The 27,850-nt window shown below is 44.1% G+C and overlaps 1 protein-coding gene and 1 pseudogene across 1 annotated transcript in view; one reads left to right on the top strand and one right to left on the bottom strand.

Annotated features, from left to right (window-relative positions):
- The first annotated feature begins 2,932 nt into the window (after positions 1-2,932).
- ACO1 (aconitase 1) overlaps positions 2,933-27,850 on the top strand; it is a 58,214-nt gene continuing 33,296 nt past the window's right edge. The window contains exons 1-5 of the mRNA XM_045562996.1: positions 2,933-3,033; positions 4,634-4,702; positions 25,098-25,215; positions 26,262-26,430; positions 27,483-27,620. Coding sequence (XP_045418952.1) covers positions 25,119-25,215; positions 26,262-26,430; positions 27,483-27,620 — 404 coding nt within the window. The 5' untranslated portion in view covers positions 2,933-3,033; positions 4,634-4,702; positions 25,098-25,118. The remainder of the gene's footprint in view (positions 3,034-4,633; positions 4,703-25,097; positions 25,216-26,261; positions 26,431-27,482; positions 27,621-27,850) is intronic.
- On the bottom strand, positions 15,411-22,974 carry LOC123645680 (annotated as a pseudogene).

The raw sequence follows: 27,850 nt of genomic DNA, 5'->3' as shown, positions 1-27,850 counted from the left end.
CAGAAGGGTCATTTTATACTTCATTCGTTGCCAGATAGATATCTTGCCTCCGTGCCATACTAGAGAACCCCAAATAGCACAAAAGTAGGCAACAGAAGGAAACTGACAGTAAGTCAGAGTCAATAAACCTGTATTGAGCACCTACTATGTGCCAGGCTCTGTGTTAGGGGTGATGAACAAACTGACATGGTCCCCTGTCCTCATGGAGTACATATTTCTAGACAGCAGGTCCCTGGTGCCATCTGTGGACATGATAGAACAGAAGCACCTGTAGTAAAAATTTAGATTCCTCAGAATCTGAACATAGATCCTGCCCTTGACCTAATGAATCAGACATTCTAGCAGGTAGGGGATACAGGAGGCTATATTTTTAATAGGTTCCCCCTGGGGATTCTGAGAAACACCCAGATTCTGAGAACCACCACTAGTGTTTCTCAAAGGGTGGTCTTCTGACCACCCACATCAAACTCAGCCTCCCTAAGAGTGCAATGCAGACACATGTGTTTTCAATGCACCCTGAGGTTTGAAAAGCATTATGCTAGACTGTCCTTCTCTTATACCACTTCCTTTCTACTAAAGGTGTGTGAAAGTTCAGTATAAATTGTGAAGCGTGATACAAAGTTAGTTGAGTATAGTTCTCAGGATCTTAAAATAAATGAGGAAGTCCAGTTTATACAAGTAACTGACGTAGTGTGAAATACAGGAGGCATTCCTGAGGACTTAACAGGTCTCTGACAGAATCTGCATGATTCTTCTTATAGTAGCAGAACCTTCTGGCATGTAAGGCTGCTAGAACAGTGCTATTACCCCAACTGGAAGCCCTTCTGCCTCTGGCCCTAGAGCAGAGCTGGAGTACCCGAGCATCACACACTTGGGTAACTCCCTCTCAGAAGGTCCACAGAGTATATATACTCCACTAGGCCAGTAGCAGAACATTTTGTACCATGACAGAAACATTTATTGGCAGACCCTGTGTGAGCATAGTAATATGCCATAGTAATATACCCCTTAAATGTTTAGCTTTCTCAACACACCATGAGATCCAAATTCAAGATGTGGGATTCAGGATGAGGAAGAAACTGATGGATAGGAGGGGACAGAGAGATGGCTAAAGAATACACTAAATTCCCATTTCTGATGTGATGAACAACAGGTGCCTTTGGACTATCCAGGTGGGGATGCCACAAAGGGCTGCAAGTAAACAGTGTGGAGATCAGAAGAAGGTTAAGAGCAATGACAGAGACATAGTGGGCTTCAGCTGTAAGTGGTAGGAAGTTCACATAGTGAGAAAGAAAAACTCATCAGTGTATGGAGTAACATCTAAAGCGAGAGGAGAAAGAGTGCAGTGAAAGGGCCTGAAAAAGAGAGATCAAAGAGGGAAGAGGCAAATTACAAGAGCAGAGGGCTGAGCCAAAGGGAGGTTAAAATTTCAAGAAAGATTAATCACCACAGTTAGCAAGGACAAGAATAGAAGAGAGGCCACTGGCTTTGAGATCTGCATGTCACCGGTGACATGCTCCAAGAGCAACAGAGGGACAGGAACTATTTTCTTCATGGTTTTGGCCAGCGTGCTTACTAATAAATCTCAATTCCTCTCATGTAATTATTTTCTGTCAAGGATTATCAGTTATATTACATGTATGTTGTCACTGAACATTAAGATATTTTGCTTTCTGAAGGGCTGCCTTGGTAAGAATGGAAATTTAGCTGGATGTGTCCTCACCCTGCTCTCCAGCCTTCTACTCACTCTCACCTCCCTCCTACTCCAACTCCCAAGCGGACTCTAGTATTATCTTTCCCGGTTTGTGGTAAACCTTTGGCAAATGGTGGACACTCAAAGACAATTTGTTCGATTACTAATGTGAATGGAAGGAATCTAGGAAGTAGGTGGGACGATTACTAATATGAATGGAAGGAATCTAGGAAGTGGGTGGGAAGAAAGTCTTTCTATTGTAAATTACTCTCCCTTTCTAAATTAAGTATAACTAGGGGACAGCTGTATTCTATAGAACAGCATAACTGGGAAAGTGTGGGCTTGGGAGTCAGACATGCCTCAGGATTGAATCCCAGCTGTGGCACATCGCACTCCCGCAAAGCCAGGTGCTATATTCTTCACTTGTAGGGTAGTTAGGAGAGCGGAAGGGAATAACATAACATATGCAAAGATTCAATCACTGGGCTCTGCATAGAGTAGGGGCGCAGTAAATGGCAGCTGCGCATATTAGTATTGGCTATTATTTATTCATCCTATAAGCAATTTATTCAGAAAACTAATTTTCCAAATAATTTGGTCTGGAAAACCTCACCACCTTTCATCTAGAAAAATCCGATCACTTCTTTGAACTCACATTCACCTGAGAGGGCAAAACTCCAACCAACATGAAAAGCAGTGCCATTTCTCTGACTTCAGACCGTTGAACAGTGTGCATTATAAAGCGTTGTTACACTTTTTAAAAAATTTACTCATGTTAACTTTTGCCACGGAAATGTTCAAGTCCCATCCCGACAGCGTGATCCCGATGCCCACTTGGCACGCTTTGCGCATAGGATTAAGGCCAGTTGACCACACGTACCGGGCAGCCAGATAATGAAGGCTCTGTATTTACGGCCAAATCTTGTTTTTTTTAAAGCTCCGCTTCTTCCCCACCCGCTTCGGCTCACTCTCTAACGCGAGCTGGGCAGTCGCACCCTACGTCCCACAGTGAGCGACAGGCACCCTCGTCCCAGGCCCTGGACCTGCAGAGGCAACAGGCGGCTTCCCGCCGCCGACCCATCAGCAGCCCCCCGCCGCGGCCCCGGCCAGGTTCCTCCCGCCGCGCGGGGGCGCGGGCGCCCGGCAGGCACCGCCCCTCCGGGTTCCGGCCCGGCCTGCGCGCCCCCGCCCCGCCCCTGCTCCGCCCCCCGCCCGGCGGCCCCGGGGGCGGCTGGGGGCGGAGCGCGGAGGCGGCTGCTGGCACCGCGCCGCGCACGGGAGCGCGCCCCGCTACTCGGTCCCGGCCCGCAGCTCGCGGGAGCTCCACGGTGCGGTCCGCGGTGAGTACCGGCTCGGCCCGACCGACGTCCTCGGGCGGGACCGCCGGCCACCCTGTCCCCGGGGCTGTCCGCGCGAGCCTTCACCGCGGCGCCGGGCAGAGCGGCCCGAGGAGAGGGGGCGAGCCGGGGGGAGGCGGAGGGAAGAATCAGGGATTTGTTTCTAGGGACTGGCCTTTCAGCCCTGTCCCCAGCCCGTGTCATGCCAGGGACAGGGACCAGGTATTGGAAATGGCTTTCCTCGCTCCTCTTGGCCGTGGCTGTGCGGGCCGCCCGGGGAGTCCTCGCCGAGCGTGTGCGGCCGGCAGCAGGAGTCCTAACCCGGAGTGTGCGGCCCACGCTGGACAGTCCTCGCCCGGGCCGGGCTGGCTGGACAGGGAAACCCTTACTGAAGTTGTGCGGGCAGACTGGGGACTCCACCGCAAGGCACGAAATTTTGGAAAATGAGTGAGAGGGAGAAGACCCCTCGTTGGAAGGATCGGACATGGAGCCCACCCTGATAGATTCAGAGATGAAGGAGGGAGCTTGGGCTGCCTTTCCCAGTTCAGCCAGCACATCTTAATGGCATCTTCCTTCCCTAACACACGTAACCCTCCTCACAGGGGGGCAACCTTTAGGACAGAAGTTCCCAAATTGGGGGGACTCAGTACCCCTTTACACTCTTAAAAATTAGTATCCTAAAGGTGCTTCTGTTTATGTGGGTTGTATCTATTGATATTTACCATATATAAATAAGACTGAGAAATTTTTACTGTATTGAATAATTCATTTAAAAATAATAGTAGGCTAATTACATCTTAACATATTTTTATGGAAAAAAACTTTTCTAAAACAAAGTTATTGAGAAGAAAGAGTGCCATTGTTTTACATTTTTGCAAATCTCCTTAATGTCGGGTATAATATTAATAGCAGACAGCTGGATCTTATATCTGCTTCTGCATTCAGGCTGTTGCAGTATCACCTGTGATATAGCCTCTGAAGACCTCCGCTGTATGTTCCTGAAAGCATGAGATGAAAAAAGCACATAACACCTTAGTGTTATTATGAAAATGATTTGTACCTTGCAGATCCCTAGGAGTTCTCTGTACCACACTTTGAGGACCACTGGTGTAGCAAATGCTTCAGAGGCTTACTTCATTGGTCCTGCTGCTGCTGCTTTGTGATTCTTCCTTCCAATGAATGAGCGCACACACCACCCCATGCTGTGGACAGTGTTAAGCTCCCGCATCTGGGACCAAGCTTAACCTCACTTGGAAACCAAATCCTAGGTCCCCACGTGAAGGAATGATGAATCTTGCTGGCCTCTTAAAAACCCACACATGCCTTTGGTTGTTCTGTGCCTGCAGAGCTGACTCATCTGTGCTCAGAATTACAGCAATGATGTGGCAAACAGGACCTGGGGGCTCAGAGAAGTGCCAGTAGGGAGGCTGTGCCAAGTGTGTAGGGGTTAGGGTGAGAGTTACTAAATAGTCAAGAAGTTATTTCCAAAAGAACAGAGAGGCATGCCTTGCCTTTTCCACACGTTCATTTGTTTGTGGTTGTGTGGTTGTTAGCCTTGAATTTCTTAGAATATGATTGCTAATCTTTCACTTTCTACTTTCAGAGGTGTGTCACTGTAAGCGGTGGTTCCTCAGCCCCTGCCAGAAAGCAGCATCCAGCATCCTGGTGTCTGGTAGGTGGGATCCTTCATTGGATTCTTTGCTTGGCTTCATGCTCTGTCCGAACAGATTCAAGATAGATATTATGTGTGGATATACATCAAAGGAAGACATTCTCTAACTCTATCCTCCCTTTTGTTCCTCCATCCATAGAACCCCTTGTGCTCTGATGGAGCAGCTTCGATGCTGTAGCCAATACTGCCAAAATGTTGCACTGACATAGGCATTTTGTGTGGTCTTGTGCAGTCCACAGATGGGAGAAAGGAATGGGATTTAGATTCTGTGCACCTGCCTTATTCTTTGTGTAAAAATTCCACTTTGATGGTGGGGTCTCATTCCTTCACCCCTTCAGTAGCTGTTTATTGACCACCTATTTATCATGTGTCCAGTTCTGTGCCAGATGCCAGGAAAGTAGCACAAAAGATGCAGTCCCTGCCGGGCGCGGTGGCTCATGCCTGTAATCCTAGCACTCTGGGAGGCCGAGGCGGATGGATCATTTGAGTTTAGGAGTTCGACACCAGCCTGAGCAAGAGCGAGACCCCGTCTCTACTAAAAATAGAAAGAAATGATTTGGACAGCTAAAAATATATATAGAAAAAAATTAGCCAGGCATGGTGGCACATGCCTGTAGTCCCAGCTACTTGGGAGGCTGAGGCAGTAGGATCGCTTAAGCCCAGGAGTTTGAGGTTGCTGTGAGCTAAGCTAACGCCACGGCACTCTAGCCAGGGCAAAAGAGCGAGACTCTGTCTCAAAAAAAAAAAAAAAAGATGCAGTCCCTGTCTTTCTGGAGCTTATGGTCTAATAGCCTAGGTAACTGCTAGTTAATTGAGATAGTTCCTTGTCAGAGTGTTTACATGAAACGTGGTCCAGTGTGAAGAACAATACCCCTCACTAGAAATGTGCTTCAAAAGCATGTGCTAAGAAACTAAAGTCCTTAAGTATGAAAATGATGATAAAAACCAACATCTATTACCATGTGCCTGGCAAAGGACTTCCTTTGCCTTCTTTCCCCCACTCTTATGGAGGACATAACTTCCTGTGAGGTGTTGGACTCTGCACAGGGAAGTTACCTGCAGCCTGGGGCCAGTCACTGGGCCAGCTTTGGGTGAGACACTTTCTGGACTTCAGTGTCTTTGACTTTAAAGTGACGGATGGTCCCTCACTTGAGACACCAAGTCCCAAGAAACCAGTGGCTTACTAGAGCTGATTTATACTAGCAGTCAGGCACATCTCTTCCCAACTCTGTGTTCAGTGATGACACATTTTCTAGATTGAAATAAGCCATTGTGGGAATATTTATACCATGGAAATCAGCAAATACTATTAATATAAATTAGGGCCTTTTTTCCTCCTGGCAAATACATTGTTAAACATTTACCAGCACATACTGCTATTGTCAGAGCCAAGGTGCTTTTGGTTGGTTGGCTTTTTTAATAGAAAACAGACTCTACAGCCTGGATAAAGACGTTGGGTATGAAGTGTGTGGTTCAAGCCCTCCAAAATTTTTGATAGAGGAAAAAAAACAGTATATTTTCACCATATCCTAAGATATAGATCAATAAACTCTTTGTTTAAAGGGGCAGATTGTAAATATTTTAGACTTTGTCATACAATCTCTGTTGCAACTACTCAGGTCTGCTGTTGTAGTGTGAAAGTATCCATAGACAACATGCAAACAAGTGAGCTTGGCTGTGTTCCAGTAAAAATAGAATTTTACTGGAACACATGCTGGGCCATAGTTTGTGGACTCCTGTCTTAGAATATTAGAACAGGAGCCATGTTTCATGGAGGTGGTTTCATGGAAAAGGAGATTCTTCCGGATTTTGTGCGTGAATACCAAGGACTTGAATTTCTGAGACGAATATAGTTGGAAGTAGGAGCTGCAAAGGATTTGGAGGCAATCATAGAAGAATCCATATAGTAGGTTGTTTAAAGGAAGGCCAGGTATGTTCAAGTTTTGAGGAGACAGCTGTGGATAGGTCTTTATTCCTAACTCCCCTCTCTGGAGCCATCTCAGACATCATGCGGGGATGGATGGACCTGCATTCTAACCCAGTGTGTGAATTTTGGGTGTTCTTATGCTAAAACCAGTAGTGTCTCTAACAGCTACCCTGATTCCAGGGACAGGGACAAAGGAGATGTTAAAAAAGAAGGAAAATTCTCATTATACATGTGTATTATACATTGTATATGCACATTGCCTGTATATATACATGTGTATATGCATATTTGTATATCTATGTGTGTACATAAGTTGTGTACATGTATGATTATACATTCCATGTATTTAAAGTAGGCTCATAAACGTGTGGATCGGACAGACACAAGCAATTAACAGTGGCCAGTTCTAGACAGCGGAATGGGCTGAAAGAAAGGCAGGGAACCTTTGCTTGTTACTTTTTGTAATGCTAGATGTCTGTCTAGCCTACAACATTCATATATTGCTTTTACAACTTAAAAACCTAAAATCCCAACAACCCATGCTTTTAAAAGGAAGATAGGATTACTTTTCTGATAAGAATGTTGCCACCACCCTCCTCCACCAGTAAAACAAATTATTTTAATTGTCATATCATAGTTCTGAACTAGTATATATAATACTAGTATATATTAACTCAAATTGATTATTGAGAGAGAGCCTATCAAGTCAAAACATTTTATTAAAAAGTATGAATGTGTGACTTACTATTCTAGGTTATAAATACTAGGTCAAAGTGTTTTTTAATAGGCTATTATGCAACCCTTAATCTGGTGTTGTAAATTGCTGTTGTACAGTTTTTAAACTAAAATTAAGCATGTTACACAGGACTATTTCCCTGTGATCCTGCGTTTCTGAGGAGAGAAAGCCCGTGCATCTGAGTGTGCACCTGCTGGGACAAAGGCAATGGGTATGCCAAAATGTTGAGTGGTTTTCGCTAGGTGGTGGAGGACTTTTTAGATTTTCTTCACTTTGCTTATCAGAGTTTTCTAGCATGAACAAATATTGAATTTGACACGACTGCAATCAATTGCTACAGTTATTTTTATACGTAGTACATCGAGGACAGCTGCCTCCATTTCTCTTAGGCTGATTAAGCACCAGCTTGCCTGGGAGGAGGCTCTACCACTCTTTCTCCCAGTGGGAAGTGAAAGACCACGTGAGGCGTGTGAGGCATGGGGAAGCGAAAACGGGAGTCACATTGTGCTGCGTCCGCTTTTCCTGTGGAGTCTGTCCGCTCTCGAGCCCCACTGTCTTGCTCCTGTTGACCCAAACATTAGAAAGTTCTTCATGGGATTAGCACCACCACCCGAGGAGCCATCAGCTGACCATCTCCCTAGCTTGTTGGCCTTCATTTCTTTTTTAAACTATTTTTAATGGAAAATCTCGGAAAAAGAAATGGTGAGTGTAAACCCTCAGCCCCAACTATGATGAACATTAATAATTGGCCAGTCTTGTTTCCCCTATACTTTCCTCAACCTCACTTCTTTTTCCCTTTGCCAGGAAGTGGCATATTCATTTTCAACTGTTTAACAAAAAACCCCTATTTTTTTATTGTGTCTTCTTAGTAGTAAGCATGTACTTACTGATGTAGCAAAAATCTTTAAACTGTTTTGCCCTGATGTCAGCCAAACTGAACCACTGAATGGTCTCTGAACACTTGGTGTGTTATCCTATTTCTCTACTTTTGTATTTGCTCTTCCCTCTGCCTGTGAGTTCAAATCCATCTTTCCATTTCCAAGTTCTCTGTAAATCGTTTCTTGAATCCCAGTTGGAGCTGTCTCTTTCCTTTGACCTTTCCTATGATCCTTATCGTATTGTAATTGTGTGCTTATCTCAGTCTCATTTTTAGATTGTAATCTTCTCCCTATGAAAGGAGGAGTGTTTTCCTTATCTTCCTTTCTCCTGTAATACTTAAGAATGCTTAATGCAAAGAAGATACTCAAGAAATACCTGCTAGATTAATTAGAATTGATCAAGTTCACTAGAGAAAAATTTTGAATATAAAGGCAATCCTTCACATTAAAAGACAAATGTTCAGGTATTACCTAGGACTAAGAACATTTTCTCTCACCGGTTTGGTTTTTAAAGAATTGTGATGAAAAGAGTCTTCATTTTGAGCCAGTACAAAAAGGTGGATTTTTTTTTCCTTTTTTAGGAAAAATTTTTTTTTTATGATCTTTTGTCATTTTTTCACACATGTATCTGGAGCCTTTAGCTCTTCTCTGATCTTAGAATGCTTTTTCTCCCCTAGGAAAAAAACCCTGAAAAAATAAAACTAAATAGTATTAGGCCACTTTTATTGAATATGAGTGATTTTTGAATATATTTTAAATATTTTTTGTTCTAAAATGTAGATTTAAATCTTCAGTAAAAGAAACAGGCTACGTTTAGAGCCCACCATGCCCCATGAAGTCACTCAATAGCAATCTCATGAATTATGGTAGCTCTCAGGGATAGAGTTCCCAGTGAACACTGTGCTTTCACGTGTCACCTCATTTAATTATCCCAGCAGCCCTTGTCATCTGGGCAGAGCAGTGCAGACAGGCATTGTTCCCTTAAATCTTCAAAGAACTAGATGGTTTTAGGAAGAAAGAGGAAATCTTGTCTACTGCAGCAAGTAGAGTCTGATTTTAGGTATAGATTGGAAACTAGAGGGCTTTGGAATTATTAATAGATGTTGCAAACATGCAAAGACACGAAATCATCTTTCTTAGCCTGTCTTTGGGAGACAGAACAGGTTTTTGTACCCCTTAATGCCATAGAACTACTAAAATGATATCACACTCTCTGAGACATTTGTTTCACAGATTCCTCTTTAGTCTTTGTTGTCAAAAGTTAATCCACCTTAGATAGATTAGCAAGGCTGTCTGTACATGAGTGCTGGTGTGGTTCTCTCGTTTTCTTGACCTAAAGAGAACTCTGGACAAATCCATCTTTGGATAGTGTGACTTGCCTGGGCCATTGCCCAAACAGACATATGTGGAGTACTTAATTATTTAATATCTTTGTCATCCTTTTTATGACAGTTATTATAGAATTATAAAGCAAGATTGTGACATAATTCATTAAGAAGGTGTGTCAGTCTAAGAAAGTATCCTCCTTCATGATTTCATGATCACCAGGTTTGAATTTTTATTTGAGAGGAAGAGAGGTGAATAAAGCATGGCCGAGAATCTGCGATGTGCAAGAGCCATGCCGGTGCAGGCACCCGAAGTGTACAATTCTGTGCTAATTTTACCTTTCATGGAATCAAAACTAGCCTCAAGATTGGTTTTAAGGATGTTATGTTTCATAATTTCCTTATTTGCTCAGATAAGGAATCAATCACATTCCAAGTGTTGGTAATGCCTGTATTATTTATGTCAACCAATCGTTTAAAAGTTACCTCTCATACAAATTTTGCTAAAATCAAGAATATTTGAGAGAACTTAAAGTTGACTTTCTGGTCCTCACATATGTACCTTAGAGCTTAAAGATTGTTTTTAAGTGTGATTTCAATTGTTTTTTAATCCATTTGGTTAATTTGGATCTTCCTATATGAAATGACTGCAAAATGGTATCACTTGTGCTCCCTGTTGGGAGGCAGCATGGTGAGAGAGAACCGCCTCTGGCGTCAGGAAGCCTGAGTTTGACTCCTCGCTTGGTCTCTTACCAGACATGAGACCTTGGCAAGTTACTTAAACCCTCAGATCCTGTCTTCTCACACGTAAAGTGGGATGGTGATGGCTTTGTCACGAGTTGCCAAGGGCCTGCCTTGGACAGGTGGGGAGGTGCCTGTCCCGCCATGTGCACTCAGCGTGTCTCAGCTGCAGTGCTTCTGCAGTGATGTAGGACTCCAGGGATAATGCCTGCATCTTGCCGCTGTTCTTCCCAACTTCTGTCCCTGTCCAGCCTCCTGAGCTCCAGGCCCACGTAGCAGCTGCCCACTGCACATCTTCATCCCAGAGTCACCACGTCTAAAACCAACATCCTAGTCCCCATCTTGTTTATGGGCTCTGCCAGTTTGCCCAGATGAGAAACAGAGCAGCTGTTTTAGACCTCTCTTTCTTCCTCGCCCACCCCCAGTCCATCCTGCTTTCATAGCTCTCCCTGGGATTTTTCCCCTCCTGTAGCTCCTCGTTGCCTCTGCCAGCATCTGCTGTCTTAACAACTGGGATAGCACCAGAACCTGCCTCTGTGACACCAGTCTAGCGTCCTTCCCCTGAGTCAGTCCACACCACTGCCAGAGTGATCTCTGAAAATCAAATCTGGTCGTGAAGATTGCAGCTCAGAATCTTTTAATGGTGCCCCTTATCTTTAGTAAAAATCCAAACCTTTGAGTGATCTGGACCTTGCCCCTTCCCCGTTGTGTACCCTGTGCTTCATCCACATGGACCTACTTTATGATTCCCACAGTGTCACGCTTTTATGCCTTTACATGTATCGTTTCCTCTGCCAGAACATGCTTTCAGTGACTCCCTACCTCTGTGTAATTCTGGAAGGCTCGTACATGGAGTCGCCTGTCCCCAGAGGCCTTTATGACTCTTTCCGATGCTGGATCAGGTGCTGTCCCTCGGTGCTGCTTTGTCAGCCTCCATGCACCACGGCCGTAGCGTGGACTGTGTGACATTCTGATTATCTCCTGACTGGTCTCCTTTCTCGGTCAATGAGAGACTGAAAGAGGATAGGGGCCTTTATCGCTTCTGTACCAGGTCTGTATATCTCAACTGTATGGATGAATCCACATCAGTCTAGAAAGGCCCAGGTACCAGGTATGTGAAGGTCTAATGCTGCTCTATTATTTGTCACATCTTCAACCTGATGAAATGGGAGTCTCCCGTAGAAGCCGTGCCGCTGTGTGAGCCAGGGAGGTGGAGGAGAGCATAGTTGCTTAAGAGCTGGGCTCTGGAGTCTGAAGGACTTGAGTTGGAGCTCCACTTGCCCCCTCAACACCCCTGTGTAATTGATAAATAAAAAGGTTTCCACATCGAGCTTCTGGGAGCTGTGTCAGCATGGGACATCCTCCCTGAGCCCAGTCAGTTCTGAGGCCCTGATGAGGCCGGCTTGGCCAGGCGGGTGGGGATGGTTGACCCCAGAAACTTGGTGAATGCACAGAGATACAGGTGGCCCCGCGAAACCTCTGGCAGCCAGACACCCAGCCTCTGGTGGTGACACCCTTTCTTTCTAATTCCTAAAGTTTGAGTTAGAAAAGTTCATTGCCACGATCTACAAAATGAGTTCAGGAGCTTGAAGATGTCATGCAGCCTTCTTAAAGAATGGATCTTGACTGGACGTGCTCTGTAATACTTAAAAAAACAAAAAATACAGCTGCCTGCCCCCCTCCACTCCTCCCCTGAAGACTTATATGCAGTAGGACTTGGTTGGGGTCTCTGCAGGTGTCATGTACTAAGTGACCGTGGGGAGCTGTGGGGTGGGGGACCCCTGTTCCCAGCAGGGGCTGAGGATGACCTCAGTGAGGAGAGGATGAGGGCAGGCGCAGGGGCTGGGGTGGGTGCCGGGTTCTGAGGAGCCCTGCCATGGCTGCTGCTTTACTTTTTGGCCAGAAGTTCATGACCCCATGATGACTTTCTTTTCTCAGCTCATCTCTGGAACTTATAAATGCCTTTTAAAAATCTTCACCAGGACTTTTGGTGAAACTCTACTTGTATTAGCCCACAGTGATACTAAAAAGTAAAAGTGAATATTTCTATTCTTTTGAGTTTGTGCTGCTGCGGCTTCAGGGATGTGTTAAGTCTTTCTTTGTGGGAGTTGCACATAATGCTGTGCCCCCTCTTGGCCAGTGAGTCCAGTGCTGAGGGAGTCTTCAGGAGGTAGGAGCTGCCCCGGTCCCCAAATCCTGACTGTTAATTTTGGTGGTGGCTGTGCACATCTGCCAAGTGAGTCATGGTCATTTTTGTAATCTGTCCTGAGAATTTTCCAGTGTTACTTAATAATGAGGTTCAGGGAAACAGAGGGTTAGATTTCAGGAAGTAGCCACTTTTTAAATGCAATCTAATATTTTCATGTATGTTAATTTCTTACCAAGCTTTAGCCAGTTTTGATGTTGTAACTGTATAACTTAAACCAACTATACAAAATAAAAAAATAAATAAACCAAGTATATAGCTAGGAGTTTATAGTTTGTCTTTATCAAAGTCCCTACAGTGGCAAACAGAGCCGCATGTGGTCTGGCCTCTGCTCCTCCCTGCCTTATCTCCCTTCTCCTTTTTTGCCCTCACTTACCTGGCCCCAGGCATGCCCCCACCTCAGGGCCTTTGCACGGGATCTTACCCCTCCCCCGAGATTGCACGTGGCTCCTTGTCTGTGAGGCCTTCCTTGGTCACCAACACTCCCCACAGTCCCTGCACTCCCTGCTGCTCTTGCCCAGCTTTATCCACAGAATGGGTCACTGTCAGACATTCTGTTTGTGTATTTATTTATTTGTTTAGTCTGTCTCCTTCCACTAAAGTGGAAGTACCATGAGGGTGAGGACTCTCTCTTTTGTTCCCAGGGGTATCCCCAGGACCTAGAACAGTTCCTGGCACATATTAGACAGCTAGCATAAATATACATGAGTGAATGAACCATAGAAGTTTTTCATTTAGAAAGGACTTTTTAAGATCATTAACCAACCTTATTTTTTTTAATCTTTTTTCTCCCCCCACCCTCCTAACCAACCTTATTTTATAGATTGGGAAACTGAGGCACAGAAAAGTTATATGGCTAACTCAAAGTAAAACAGAGATATTTAAAAACCATACTGCTTTTTTTAAAAAAGCATCTTGACATTTATATAGAACATTTAGGTCAGTTATTGAAGATGGGACAGAAGGCAGTAAAAATAGGCTAATAACTTAAAAAGTTAGCGAGAAGAAACAGTTACTCTGTAATGGGCAAGCTTTCGGATATAGAAGGCAGAGTGGTGGCCATCTCTGTAGCATACAGTGCACCTTGCACGTAATTATTGCTCAAGAAAAAACGTGTTGACACATAGGGATTTAGTAATTGTTAAATCCATTCCTTCTGCATCACTCTTTTTTTTCCTACTCTCTCCCAAAATGGACATTTGCTCTTTGCTTTTCCTTCAGAGTCGTTTTAGTTACAAGTATCACATTTAAGAGGTTTTGTTTTGTTTAAATCACTTTTATGAATAGCTAAAAGGACTGAAGAGGTGACCTGGTCTCTGGGAAAATTCAGATGGTTGGCTATTTTAGCTTCCTAGATGGCAGCTGCATCAAGTAAAACAAAGAATTAATATTTCTAGCTCTCTACTTACGAAAGAGCCAAGTTGACAAGCCGTGGTGACTTTGCTGGCCCAGATGGTTCTGACCTCAGTGTTGTTTATGTTTACATAGACATCCTTGGAATCTTACTTTTGACAAAAAAGTTGCTTATAAATAGCATGATGTTTAGATACACAAAAGTAAGTTTGGGAGTGGGACCAATTAATTTCTCTTTAAACAGAAATGAAGCATAGCTAATCTTTGCGGTGAACTGAAGTAAACCCTAGAGATTTAGTGATAGTACTTTGATTTTGGAGTCGGAAGCCATGAAAATTCAGGATTTATTTAGGAAGGTATGGGAAGAGAGGAAGAGGAGATGAGCAAACCACAGAAAATACAGAGGAAATCTTTTTCCTTGTTTGCATAGATTTTAAAAATCCATTCTTGTGTGTCTAAAAAAAGGATTTGGGAGATGTGCTATCTATACTTTAGAAAGGTGATTCTCTGTCTCTCTCTCTCTTTTTTTTTTTTTTTTGGTATAGAAACATCTTTTATTTAGGTAACATGTCCCAAAACAGGTCAGTTAGTAAAGTAGATCTAGGGAATATGGCCCTAGATATAGCCCTCCTTCCCCCAAAATAACCCCGAGGGTGGGCATTCCCCTTCCACCCTTGGGCTCCTCAGGTACAAAAAAAAAAAAAACCTTTTGGCAGTTCAGTGTTTACTATGAGATCAGGGGCACCATGTCCATGTCCTGTATTCCTAGGGTACAGCAGCAGTAGGTGGCTGCAGCTATCTAATTTTCCCCCTACCCCAGCCCAGAAAACATTTCTGCCCCCCCCGCCCCGCCCCCTAGGATCTGGGACCAAAATAAAGAATGAGCAGGCCGCCTTCACTGTGGTGCTGGGCAGGGCTCGGTGCCACATCACTGTGCTTTGAGAAAGGGAGGGGATTTATTTGGCACTTTAAAAATAGAGGAGTGAGCAGGACTGGAGAGGCCAGAGAAGGTATCAAAACTGGCAGGGAGAGATTCTTTGGCACTAGTCCCCTAGGAGAAGGGAAGAGGGAGATAGATATGAGAGTAGGAGCTAAAAAAGTTAAGAGGGGTCCACTCCAAGTGGCAGAGTCTGAAATGGACTAGAACCAACAGGACGCTGACTCTGGGCTTAGGCCGTCTCCATACCTCTATCCCATGGCAGCTGGGTGCCCACCTCCACCCCTGCCCCTCAGTATCTGGCTGCCCTTGTCTGTAGTGTCCATCCTGTGATTGTAGCAGTCAGGTGTCTTCCCCAGTCTAATGTCCCCTGATCATGTCTCTAGTGATTTGACCATTTCTTGATTCTTAGAAGTGGGCCTCTTGTCTGCCCACTTCCCTCTCATTGGTCAGATAGTCCCAAAAGCTCCATCTCTACCTCCCAGAGAATGTTTGGGTCCTCAGTACTTCCCTTCCGCATGCCTTCCTATTCCCACACATTGGGGGAGAGGAAGGAGAATAGGGTACCTGATAGTGAATCTCCCCTGCCTCTCTCTTAAAGCCTCCTAGATTTCGATGAAGAACAGGCCAGTGAGCAGGGCAAAGCCTGCTAGGAGCAGAATGACCTTCAGGATCCTCTGTTCAGAAGTGGCCAGCTCCTGGGACAGGATTTCGAGGAAGGTGCCAGCTGCCATGACATCTAGCACAGAGTGGGCCAGCTGATGCAGAGGCCCGGCTGACTCTGCCAGAGCTGCACCCAGCCCAGTGCCTAGAGGTGTCCTGCATGAGAAGAGAATCCCACAGCCAGCCGCCACCTGTGCTCGCAGGTGGCTCTGTAGCAGCAGCAGTGACAGGCTGAAGGCTGGGATGCCTTTGTGGAGCAGCAAAGCCAGGCATAGGTCCATGGCCCGAGCCCAGTCTTGCTGCAGCCCTACTACCAGCCCCTCGAACACCAAGTGCAGGGTTAGGGAGAAGACCAGTACACTGGCACACTGGGCTGAGGGGGATGCTGGGGCTCCTCCTGCCTGTGGGACCCCTGGCCCATCATGCCAATGCTGCGGCCCACCGTTCACTGTTCCCAGTAGGGCCCTCGTTTCCTCCAGAGGTGGTGGCCCCGACTGCTCCTTGTAAGCCAGTGTGATCTGCTCCATCACCAGGACCAGGAAAAGCCCGTGGCCAGGATGAACTCTTGCAGGGGGAACTGGAGCGTCACATGCAGGGCTGCCAGAGCCTCATCTATGGCAGCCGGGTAGTCAGGCAGCAGGTCCAGGAGACAGGTGGCCAAAAAGACATTCCTGCAAAGCAGCTTACTAGGCTCAGGGCTTTCTGGCGGGAAGCTGATGCTTCATGGGTGACTCTGGACCGGTGCAGCACACAGATAGGCACCAGACTGCAGAGGAGGGTGAGCACCAGCAGCAGCACCAGAGCTCAGTGTCACCTCCAGCCCCACAGGAGCCAGGGCTCTGAGGCTACCACCTCTGGGCGTCCCACCAGGAGCTCTGGTCCTCCCCAGGGCCCCACGGCGGTTATGGTAGCTCCAGTGATTCTCAGACCTTGAGAGGGTCTTGATACATCGGTGATTCTCAGTTAATCACCTGAAGGCTCTTTCAAACTTTATAAGTTCCCCTGGAAACTGATACGCACCCACAAAGCAAAAAATAAAAAAACAGCTCTAATCCTCCACCCCACCGCTGACAGGAGTTCTGCTGGCCAGAGTTACTCCTCTCCTCTGCTTCCTCCTACTGGTGTGTGGAAATCCTGTGATTGGTTGTAGGGCCCATTAATATCTGCACCTCTGTCTGTATCATAAGGCAACCTAAGAAGACTCAACTCTGATAACAGAAGCAGTGAATCATAGATTTATATACTCCAGAGGCTGGATAGAGACCCTGAGAGGAGATTCTTATCTTTTCTAATCATTGGCATTTAGCTGAAGTAAGTTGACTATTCCAAACATCTCTACAAATCTGGCTATGACGGATAACCATCATCTGTGGCACCCCTCCTGGGTGCTAATGCCGAGGCTGAATCATTGACTGTCAGCTGGGTGTATGGTCCAACATGGTTTTCTAGCCAGAGTGATGGTTTGGCATCCAGCCTATGCTGTGCTCAGTCTCCCTTAGAAAACCCATTTGCAAGATTTTTGCCTGGGTTTGGAAATTCAATCTAGAGTTATGCAGAAGCAAAACTTCTATTTTTCTTCTTTTTGCTCACCTGCATTTTCTGCCCGAATGGGATTTTGCCCAGGATTTAAGCTAATCGGCCTCTTACCTTGCTATAGCCAAGTAGGCTCACCATGCACCCAGGCACCGGGTCAAATCGTGTATAACAGATGTTAGGGCTGTATAATGTGAAGGGAAATCTTATAGACTATGTCTCAAGACCACGTAGAGACCCAGGGCTGTCCCAGGCTCTCCAGAGTTGGGTTGCGTCCACATTCTCAGTTCAGTCAAGTCCCTCAGTCAAGTTCCCTTGGAGATGAGAACATTTGGTCACCAAAGATCATCGTAGTGTCACTTAGTTTGACCTGTCTGGCAGACAGGCAATTTACAAAAGAAGAAATTTAGGTGTCTGACAGATAGAAAATTATTTATTTCTTTAACTAGCTATTAAAGAAATGCCAAGATTGGCTTTTTAATCTCCTAACTTGGCAAAAGGTAAGTATGAATTATATTGCCTGCTTTAGGTACCTCTCCACTCCCTGCTTCAGAGAAGGGCCATAAAATTGGTACTGCCTTTCCCAGGCATCCTGGTGGTGGGTAACAAAATGAAGATACACAGATCCTTTCACCCAGCTCTGGTACTTCTAGGAACTGAAAGCTGGAGACCTTATCTCTTAAAAAAACAAAAACAAAAACACATGATTGTCCTATTAAGATATTTGTGGTCTGTTGCTGAGTGGAAAAAAAAAACAATTTGCAAAACAATGTGAGGTCCAATCTATTTTTTTAAAAAACCCAAATACATTTAGAAGTCACAGTAAATGGAATTCTTAAACCATGGTATCATGAAGGACTTTTTTCTTCTTTTTGCCCACCTGTATTTTCTGTTATTGCTACAATGAGTAGCTATTTCTTAGTGTAATATCTTTAAAGTTATCACCACCCAAGAAGGTGTGGTTCAGCAATGTTTGGTATCCTGGTGGGATTGGAGGAGAAAGAAAGGGAGCTGGGAGTGGGCTGAGGAGGGAGGGGATTGGTGTGTTTGACCTGAATGAAGTACGGGCACTATCTATCCTTGTAAAGCTAAGTAGGAGCCATTTGGGGATTCTCTTCAGAACTCTTTCACTCCACTGGTGGAGAACAAAGGACATACTGAGGGCAGTAGTGACAAATTTACTTTTAAATAAATCTTTACCAGACATTATTAAAGAAAGACCTGCATATTTTAGTTCTAAAAGCTTTATAAACTATTCTATCGTCCCTTCCAAGGACATTGCCAAAGATGTCAAGTTTTACAGAGCTATTATAGATATTTATGTACAAAGTTAAAATGACTGCTCCAGTTTTTTAAAAAGTAAATGGTAAATGAATGCTTATCACAGTATATAAAATAAAAACATAAAAGCCCCCCCTTTTATACAATGTGTTATTCTATTTATAGATAATCAATGTTAACTTTATATCTTTATTTTTTGTATGCATCTGCACATACAGTGGGGGTATGTGTGTGAATGAATATACACAAAATAGTCTTGAAGTTTTTTTTTTTTTTTAACTTAAATTGGACCCTAGTATATATGTTATTCTGCAACTTAAAAATTTTCACTTGTATCCCTTAATGTGAGTCCTTGCTCACATTTCATATATTGAATCTGAGTAATGGATCATATATTTGATATTATATTGATAAAATGGATTTGCCCTTACTGCATCTCTTACAATAAACAGTCACTCAGGGCTGATTGTCACTGTTTTTCTAAAGTTTAGCTGTTAGTCAGTTCTCTGGAATTCTGAACCGCATGGAAGATTCAGTAAATAATTATAGAATTAACTTCACAAGAGCACTAGAAGACTGTGATAATAATCCTAAGTGTACTTTATTCAACCTATAAAGGAATTTATACCTATAAAGGATTTTGGACTTTTTTTTTTTTCCTGTGAGAAGTTTGCATGTCATTGGAGGGAAAATCAGCTATAATTTTTTCCTGGTTCTACCACTAACGAGTTCTTTGACTCTAGACCACCCCTGTCTTTTCAGGCCCTCTCATTTCCTCTTCAGAGGAATGCTGCATGATCCCTAAGTTCTTTACCAAAAGCTCAACATTATCTGATTCTGTGTCACTACCTTCTTAGCCTCTAAGGTCAAGGTGTCTCCAGGGCGTGGTGATGGGCCAGTGCCATGCCTCGCCCATGCATGCAAGCGAAGGTGCTTGCAGGTGTTCTGAATTAAACCAAAGGTCATTTGGCAGCAAGACGGTGGTTGGGAAGGAACCCCACCTCTGAACTCCTTCCACTTTTTTCCTGGAAGCATGGTTCATTTTGTTAAATATCTTACCCCAGGTCTGCCTGCCTGTGCCTAATGTTATTTTTTGGTGATTTACTTTAAAAATCTAGTGTTTAGACTCTCCTTTCCCCACCTTGACTCTTCCATGCACAAAATGTACCTGCAGTGATCATGACATGGAACAAGTCACCCAGCTGGTATTTCATGATATGTTAGCTTTGAAAGACACTGTTTCTCTACCATTAATTATCTTGACTTTCAGAATGTGAACTAGGGGTAGTGAAGGGTTTCAGATATAATGCAGGTGTGTCTTTTTTGACTCCTTTTGTATGTGTAAGAACCATTCACGTTTCTTCCTTGATTCAGTGGCCAGGGACAAGTGTTCAGCAGTCCTAGGCATTCTGACAAGCATCCGGGAAGGAAAAGTTCTGAATGATTGCTCCCACCTTGCTGCTTAAAAGATACCATTTCCTGCTCTTTCCTTTTTTCTTTTCTTTTTTACTTTTTCGTTTCTTCTTTTTCCCTCTAGCTTCCATGCAGTATCATCTTATTCTATAGAACAGAAAAGGCAACAACCCCAAATACTGTGATGTATGCTAACCCTTCCTTTTTCCAAAAAAGAAAAACTCTATGTGTTTAGGTAACACTCCACTGTTTCCCCCAAAATCCACCTTTCCTCTCCTTGTTTATTCATTCTTCTCTTTTATTACTGAATGAAGATAAAACAGAGAAAAGAGGCAAGAACAAAGCAGCAGGAGGAGAAGGTGGGAGATAAGAAAAGAAAGGAATTGAAACAGTGGGGTTGGTGCTTCATCTGTGTGGATGTGGGACCTAGGTAGGGTTCCCTGGCCAGTTGGTGGGGTTCCTAGGTGGAACCCCAGGTGCTGGGGTAGCTTTGGAGTCTGAAGGGCCACTGGTGATACTCGAGGATTAAGGATGGGGTGGAATCCTGGCCAGGGAAGAGTGGCCCTAGCGAGCAGTGACAATGCCTAGATTCTGCTCTAATCTGGACCTATTCCCCGGCCAAAGATCTTTCCTCTCACAACCCGCTTTGAAACGTGGTTGTTTTGGGCTTTCTCTCGGAGTGCCTAGACCACTGGGAACTCCTATAAGGAGATTTGAAGCAAGAGTGATAGTATGGGTGGAACCTTGGAGTGGCCGAATTCCAGAGTCCTCCAGGCTTACACGGAGGGGCTATTTCCCAACTTCTAAGCAAAACCAACCTTTGGTTGCCCAAACACAGCTGCTGTTGCTTTCTCCTGACCTGTGGCTCAGTAAAAAGTAGCAAGGGACAAGTGACAATGCCTGGCTCAGACCTGGGTGCCAGAGGACCTCTGGGAAATAAAGGCAACTCCAACAGTCAGAACTGAGTCTCTCAGGGGAGAATTTTTTGTGGCTCTCTTCGGCTCTAGGGGCTGGTGGCTGACCTCTAGCCAGCGTTGTCTTTAGAGCAGGGGTCATTGCACCTAGAGAGGTGGCATGGGGTGGCAGAAAGCCATGTTTCAAAACCTAGTTCTGCCTCTCAGATGAATGCCTTTGGGCAAAGTTTTCCATCCCTCTGAGCTGCAATATCCTCAATTATAAAATGGGAATAATGATATGCTTTCATGTGTGGAGATGGTGCAGGATTAGGGAAGATGGTGGAAAGTACTTGACATGTGGTGGTGCTTGGAAGGAGTACCTGGTTCCTCCCTCCCCTTACTTCTACAAGTAGAATTGGCTTCATTAATACAGTGAAACTAGACAGTTATCTAGTTTCTAAGGAAACAGGGAGGCAGATGGTAGTGTACTTTAAAACAAGCTATTTTCTTCTTTCTTTTTTTCTTTCTTTTATTTTTTTGAGACAGGGTCTTGCTCTGTCTCTCAGTGGTGTCACAGCTTACTGCAGCCTCAAGCTCCTGACTGAAGCAATCCTCCTGCCTCAGCCTTCCAAGTAGCTGGGACCACAGGCATACACCACCACGCCTGGCTAATTTCTCTTTTTGTGGAGCTGGGGTCTCGCCCTTGCTCAGGCTGATCTCGAATTCCTGGCCTCAAGTGATCCTCCTGCCTCAGCCTCCCGAAGTGCTAGGATTACAGGTGTGAGCCACCGAGCCCAGCTAACAAGCCATTTTCTACAAGAGCCACCATACCAGTCACTGTATCCATCCTGGAGGACCAGCTGGCTTGGTAGGGCAGTGGGAATAGCAGGAATCGGGTGAGGTTCCAGTACTATTCCCAGGGCATTTGTAGAATACAGAGCAGTGAATTGACAGATTTGGTTCCCTTTGCATAATGACAAATATGGGTACAACCTAGCAACTGGTTTAACCACAGGATTTTGGCAGATTCGGGGCACCTGACCCCTTTAGTACTTGTTATGGTGATAGGGGTGATTCAGAGACTTAAGGCCATTTAAGGGGGTGCCTGACCCATCTCGTCCCATCCCATGGGAGTTCCCCACCACTTCCCCCAGCTGCAGAGACTCTGAGAGAGCCCACAGCCTCTGTGCAGACACTTTTCTGTTGGCCAGTTTTCCAGGCAGGCAAAACAGCAGTTTTATCGTTACAGTTGCTACTATTTGGGGTGGCAAAGTTAAGTCTGGGGCCTGCAGCATGGGTGACGAGTCAAAGGCAGAGTAGCACTGCTACCTTTTTAAATATACGTCTTCTGAATTCCAGTCAGCAGGATTATCAGTCTCATTTTCTGAGCCCACAGATTTGTAAACTTCTGCATACAAGATAGCATGTTTCCTACTAAACAGTATTTATAGGCTTTTTCCTCCTGATTGGCTGCTCGTTTAGTGGAATGAAAAACAAATCTCTTGCACTTGTGTGGCACTTCATCTTATATGCACTTTCACTGCACAAACTCCAGTCGCGTCTCCCCTCTCAAGGCAGCGTTAACAGCCTCCAACCCTCCCCTGGATTACTCCCCATTCACTGAGCAGCCATTTTCGCTAAATGTTGCCTCTTCAGGCCGGGCGCGGTGGCTCATGCCTGTAATCCTAGCACTCTGGGAGGCCGAGGCAGGTGGATCGCTCGAGGTCAGGAGTTCGAGACCAGCCTGAGCAAGAGTGAGACCCCCGTCTCTACTAAAAATAGAAAGAAATTATCTGGCCAACTAAAATATATATAGAAAAAATTAGCCGGGCATGGTGGCACATGCCTGTAGTCCCAGCTACTCGGGAGGCTGAGGCAGTAGGATTGCTTGAACCCAGGAGTTTGAGGTTGCTGTGAGCTAGGCTGACGCCACGGCACTCACTCTAGCCCGGGCAACAAAGCAAGACTCTGTCTCAAAAAAAAAAAAAAAAATGTTGCCTCTTCGGCTTTTACTCCATCCTCCTCTTTTTCCCATTTCAGTTTCTGCCATCCTCTTCCCGCCCAGGTCACCTGTCACCTCTGGTCGCATAGGGCCCACGGGTGTGTTTGATTTGGCTGGCATGCTGCAGACCCACACAGTTAGTTTAGAAAAATGTAATTATCAGCTTTTATAAACCAAGAGAGTTTATGTAAAAAGTCATATTATGAGCCTCACTTGAAATTGGGTGATCTCTCAACATTGGGCCCACATTCCTGCATGGGCTCTCGGCTGGAGCTGAGTAGCTGCCGCCCGCCTAGGTGGGCACATACGGTCCAGGCTGCCCGCCTCCACGGACAGGATCCCTTCCTGAGCTCTGGGAGACTTTGGGTTGTGACTCTTCATTTTAGAACATTCTCCTCCCTTTTCCTATATTTCCATGCTGCCTCTGGGCTTCGTGAATTAAGTGTGAGTTCGTCACCTGGCATTCCACCATGTCCAGCAATGATTCTCAAACTGAGTGTGTGTTAGGATCACCTGGGAGGTTAAGGAGGTGATTCCTGCCACCTCCCCCGTCTATTCTGATTCAGTAGTTCAAGGGATGGGGAGGGAGTACTCAGGAATCTGTACTTTTAACTAGAAAGAGCCCTGGGCAGCTCTAATGCCAATGGCCTAGGGGACATGACTTTATAAACACAGTTACGGTGTGTTCCAGCAGCCCTTGCTGGTTTCAGTTCCAGAATTCCTAGAGAGGGAGGTTGTTGGCCCCGATTGCCATAGATGCCTTTCCTCTGTCCCACCAAGTGGCAGCTGCTCCAAACCCCACGTGAGACTAGTGACTAGCAGGGAGAGGCTATTCCTAGGAAAGAGGAGCTGGGCAGGCAGCCTCACCTTCTCCTCTTCTGTGTCTTGTGCCTGTTACGGGTACCTGTCGCTTGTCCTGTCACCTCCTCGACTGGTAATCCAGGAAGACAGAGGCTTCTAAATTGTTAATTTTTTTAAAAGTTATATGTGTACACGGTTAAAAATGCAACCAATACTAAAGGATGTACAGTGAAAACTAAGTCTTCCTCCCAGTCTTGATTTCTAGGCCCCCCCCTTAAAGGAGCCGCAGTCCCTTTTTTGTCTTTAGTGAAGAATGGGCCTGTCATAGAGACAAGGCACACTCGTAACTTCTCATCCCCACAAACAGTCCTTTACCATTGTTGACCATTCCATCAGTCATTCCATAAATATGTTGAGCATTTAAATAATATTTACTCATAAAAACTCTGGGATGAAATGGGGAACTGTTAATTATCCTAATGTATCTTAAAAATTAAGAATATTGGGGAATGGATTGATTAAAGGATTTTTCGCTTAAGAGGTGGGACCAGAAAGCAAGTCTTCTGACTCCCACCCCAGTGTGTTTTGCTCTAAGTTGTATAAATTATTTGAAACAGTCACTTATCTGTGTGGTGTAGGCCAAGAACAGTGTCTTCCCTTGTTACCACTTGTAATTTATAAAAAGATACACAAGAAGTGCTGCCCAGAGCCTGGAGTTGAGAGTCCCCTACAAACACATCTGGGGAGTTTGGGCCTTTATGCCACCATAGTATACTTAAAGATTCCCTGTTGTCAATACACTGTTGTCACCATCTGCAAAAGCAAATCAGGGCTGGGTGCTGTGGCTCACACCTGTAATCCCAGCACTTCGGGAGGCCAAGGCAGGAGGATCGCTTGAGGCCAGGGGTTTGAGACCAGCCTGAGCAACATAGTGGGACCCTGTCTCTATAAAAAATAAAACAATAAAAAAATTAGTAAAGCTTGTTGGTGCATGCCTGTAGTCCCAGATATTGGGAGGGTGAGGCAGCACGATCACTTGGGCCCAGGAGTTTGAGGCTGCAGTGAGCTATGATCAGGCTATTGCACTCCAGCCTGGTTGACAAAATGAGACCCTATCTTAAAAAAACAAAACAAAACAAAATCAGGAAGACTTCTAACTATAGTGTTCAAGTTTATTAAAAATGCTGCAGAGATTTACAACAGGAAATTCACAGAACAGTGCTAAAAACCAACCATTCTCAAGTCCCCACCTCCAAAATTCAAGTGTTGTACAGTTGAGTAATGTCACCTACTGTGGACTTGTAACCTCCTGCCATGCAGGACATGAGTCCAGCTTAGAGGTTTCTTTATGTAATATATTCAAGATTTACCATGAGCCACATCCTTCATTTTATCCCTTTTTCCTACACCTCATCAGTGGAAGAAGATTGGGAAGTTGTAAAAATAAGACAAAAGGAGTTTGGGTTTCTATGCTGTCTTGAGAGGTGAATGCCACCTTTCATAGCAGCTTCACAAAAGCCCATTTATTTGCTAAGAATATCATTCTTGTATTTATTTGTTTTACCATCCCCCTGCTTCAAAAAGATAACAAGTGATTTCTTTAAATGGATGTGTACTGAAATTGTTAAAAAGGGCAAACGCTCATCATGATAAATGAGGTCCAGCTTCAGTGGTAGAAATTAAATATTCTCTTTCCTTTTCAGAGACACGTGTCCCCGGTAATCATGAGCAACCCATTCACACACCTTGCTGAGCCACTGGATCCTGCACAGCCAGGAAAGAAATTCTTCAATTTGAATAAATTGGAGGATTCAAGATATGGTGGGTACATGGCTCTGTGATATGATTGCTCTAATAAGAATTGGAATAGCATTTGCATAATAATTATAATTAGTTATCTTTTAGGAGAGTTGGAAGAGGGAGTAGCAGGGAATGAGTGAATGTTCTTAGGTTACACACACACACACACACACACACACACACCCCTCTTCCATTAGTCATTCTTAAGTAGGCAATAATGATTATATACATGTAACATTTATACAACACTTCATTGTATATAGAGCATTTGTACGTTTATATTATATCACTTAATCTGAGTAACAACCCTATGGGGTCATGTTTATAAAATCAAAGAAGTCCTCAGGAAGCCAAGGCCCAGAGAGAGTCAGTGACATGTGCTCAGATTACAAGTAGGTGTGTTGCAAAAGAGGAGGACAAGAACACAAATCTTTAATTCAAATTCCATACTTTTTCAACCTTTGCACTGTCTTTCCAGATAATATGGGTAATTTTTATATATCAAGATGGAACTTTTATAAATAAAATAATTTTTCTTATGAATTACCATACTTTTATCCTAGAAACTCCATATACCACTGGTCGTATTTAGGGTTTTATTTCCTTTGAAAGACATACATGCCTATACTTTGGTCTTAATTATAATAATTGTAAAGGGGTAATTTTATCATTTCTTGAGCAATAGGTTTCATAAGAACTATTACTCGTGTGTGTGTATATGTATATTTCTTGCTAACACTTAATACAGTAAAAGTCTAGATGATGAGATGTGATGACTTAAGGAAAACTTTCTGTTATTGGGATCCATGCATGGCAGCCATTTAACATGAAAGAATAAACTGTAATATTTTTACCTAGTCTGTGGGTATTTCCTATTACTGAATGCCTCTTGAATGCATTCAGTATCCACAGATTTTTAACATATTGGTCACTTTACCTTCTTTCTTTTTTGGAAGAATAGTCTGCTGCCTTGTATCGTTTATATAGAGACTGGCTTTAAAGAGCGCTCTTGTAATAACCGTCCCGTGGTTTTGTTTGTTTCGTTGTGCTTTCTTCTTGCCTCCTAGGACGCTTACCATTTTCGATCAGAGTTCTCCTGGAGGCAACCGTTCGGAACTGTGATGAGTTTTTGGTGAAGAAAAATGATGTTGAAAATATCCTAAATTGGAATGTCATGCAGCATAAGAACATAGAAGTGCCATTCAAGCCTGCCCGCGTCATCCTACAGGACTTTACGTGAGCCTCATGCCACTTCACTCTCCTCTTCTCTGCCTCCCTTGTCAGCCTTTCAAGAAAGTTTTTCTTTTAAACAAACAAAACCACTCTACTGTGACTGTATTATTTATCACCCATATCCAGACACTTTTGAAAGCAAAAGGGGGCATTGCCCCTGGCAGCAAAGGTAACGTTGGATTGTCTCAGTCAAACTGGGGTGTGTAGTCACCGCATCTTTTCTGATGGCAAAGGTCATTGTTCTTGGTCTTGAAGGTCCTAGTCGTGAGTATCCTAAGGAAAGGTGAAAGAAAGAGCATGGAACAGAACTATCTTGGAATCTTTACTCCCCCGGGTCTTATTGCCCAGGGAACCAGGTTTCAAACAGCTGTAATTGAAACACTGACCGGCTGTCTGCAGGGGGGAGATAGTAGTTCACAGGGCCTGACCGTTACCCTTAAGTCTCAGCTCACATCCTGCTGTTCCTAGGAATTCTTGCTCCCCACCCTGGCCTCTTTTTTAAGATACACTATCTTTCCGTTTTTAAATGATGTTATTTTATTCCTTCTAGAGACCCCATTTTGTTTTTCTAGAGGAAGATAACACAAATTTTATACTTTTAAGATAATAAGCAGCACTTAAATTAGATTCATAGCCAACTTTTCTGAATTTCCATTCTTTGAAATTTGGTGTGAAGTTGAAGGTGTGATCTGAGTGTCTTGTCCAGGTCTTCATCAACTCACCATGTGAATGGGAAGTAGTCGCGGTACTAAGAGTTCCAGAGTTTGTTAAGTGCCAGCTTTGCCATCATTCCTCTGTTGAGACAATAGTTGTCATTAAATTTAATACAGTGAAAAAATTGTATATAGAGATACTATTCAGTCATGGTACTTACTACTTATGTGATTTCTGTTCAAGGAAATGTGCTTAGAAACTTTCACTTTTCTAAGTCACCCGTTGTTAGCTTCTCTGATGAGGTAGTCCCTTGGTGATGTTACCAGTGGAAGCAAAAGCTGAAAAATCGAATTATACTCGTTTAAGGCTTAATTTCTGCTTAATTCTCTTTCTTTTTTCAGGGGTGTGCCAGCTGTGGTGGACTTTGCTGCGATGCGTGATGCTGTGAAAAAGTTAGGAGGAGATCCAGAGAAAATAAACCCTGTCTGTCCTGCTGATCTTGTAATTGATCATTCCATCCAGGTTGATTTCAGTAGAAGGTGAGAGTTTAAAATGAATTCCTGGGTTTTCTGCTTTGTACAAAACCTTAGAATACAAGTCTTTTTTTTTTTAATATTTATATGTATTTAAATAAAAGAAGAAAATCTTTAAAAGATATCTTTGGGAAAACTCAAACTTAAGATTTTCCAGTGAATATTTTTTTTTTGGGGGGGGTGACTTTTTTAAAATCTTTTTTTCTTAATGTGTTTACTTCTTGGGTAGGAGCAGC

This window comes from Lemur catta, chromosome 10 (assembly GCF_020740605.2).
Source record: "Lemur catta isolate mLemCat1 chromosome 10, mLemCat1.pri, whole genome shotgun sequence".
Lineage (NCBI taxonomy): Eukaryota > Metazoa > Chordata > Mammalia > Primates > Lemuridae > Lemur > Lemur catta.
This window is presented reverse-complemented; position numbering and strand designations above follow the sequence as displayed.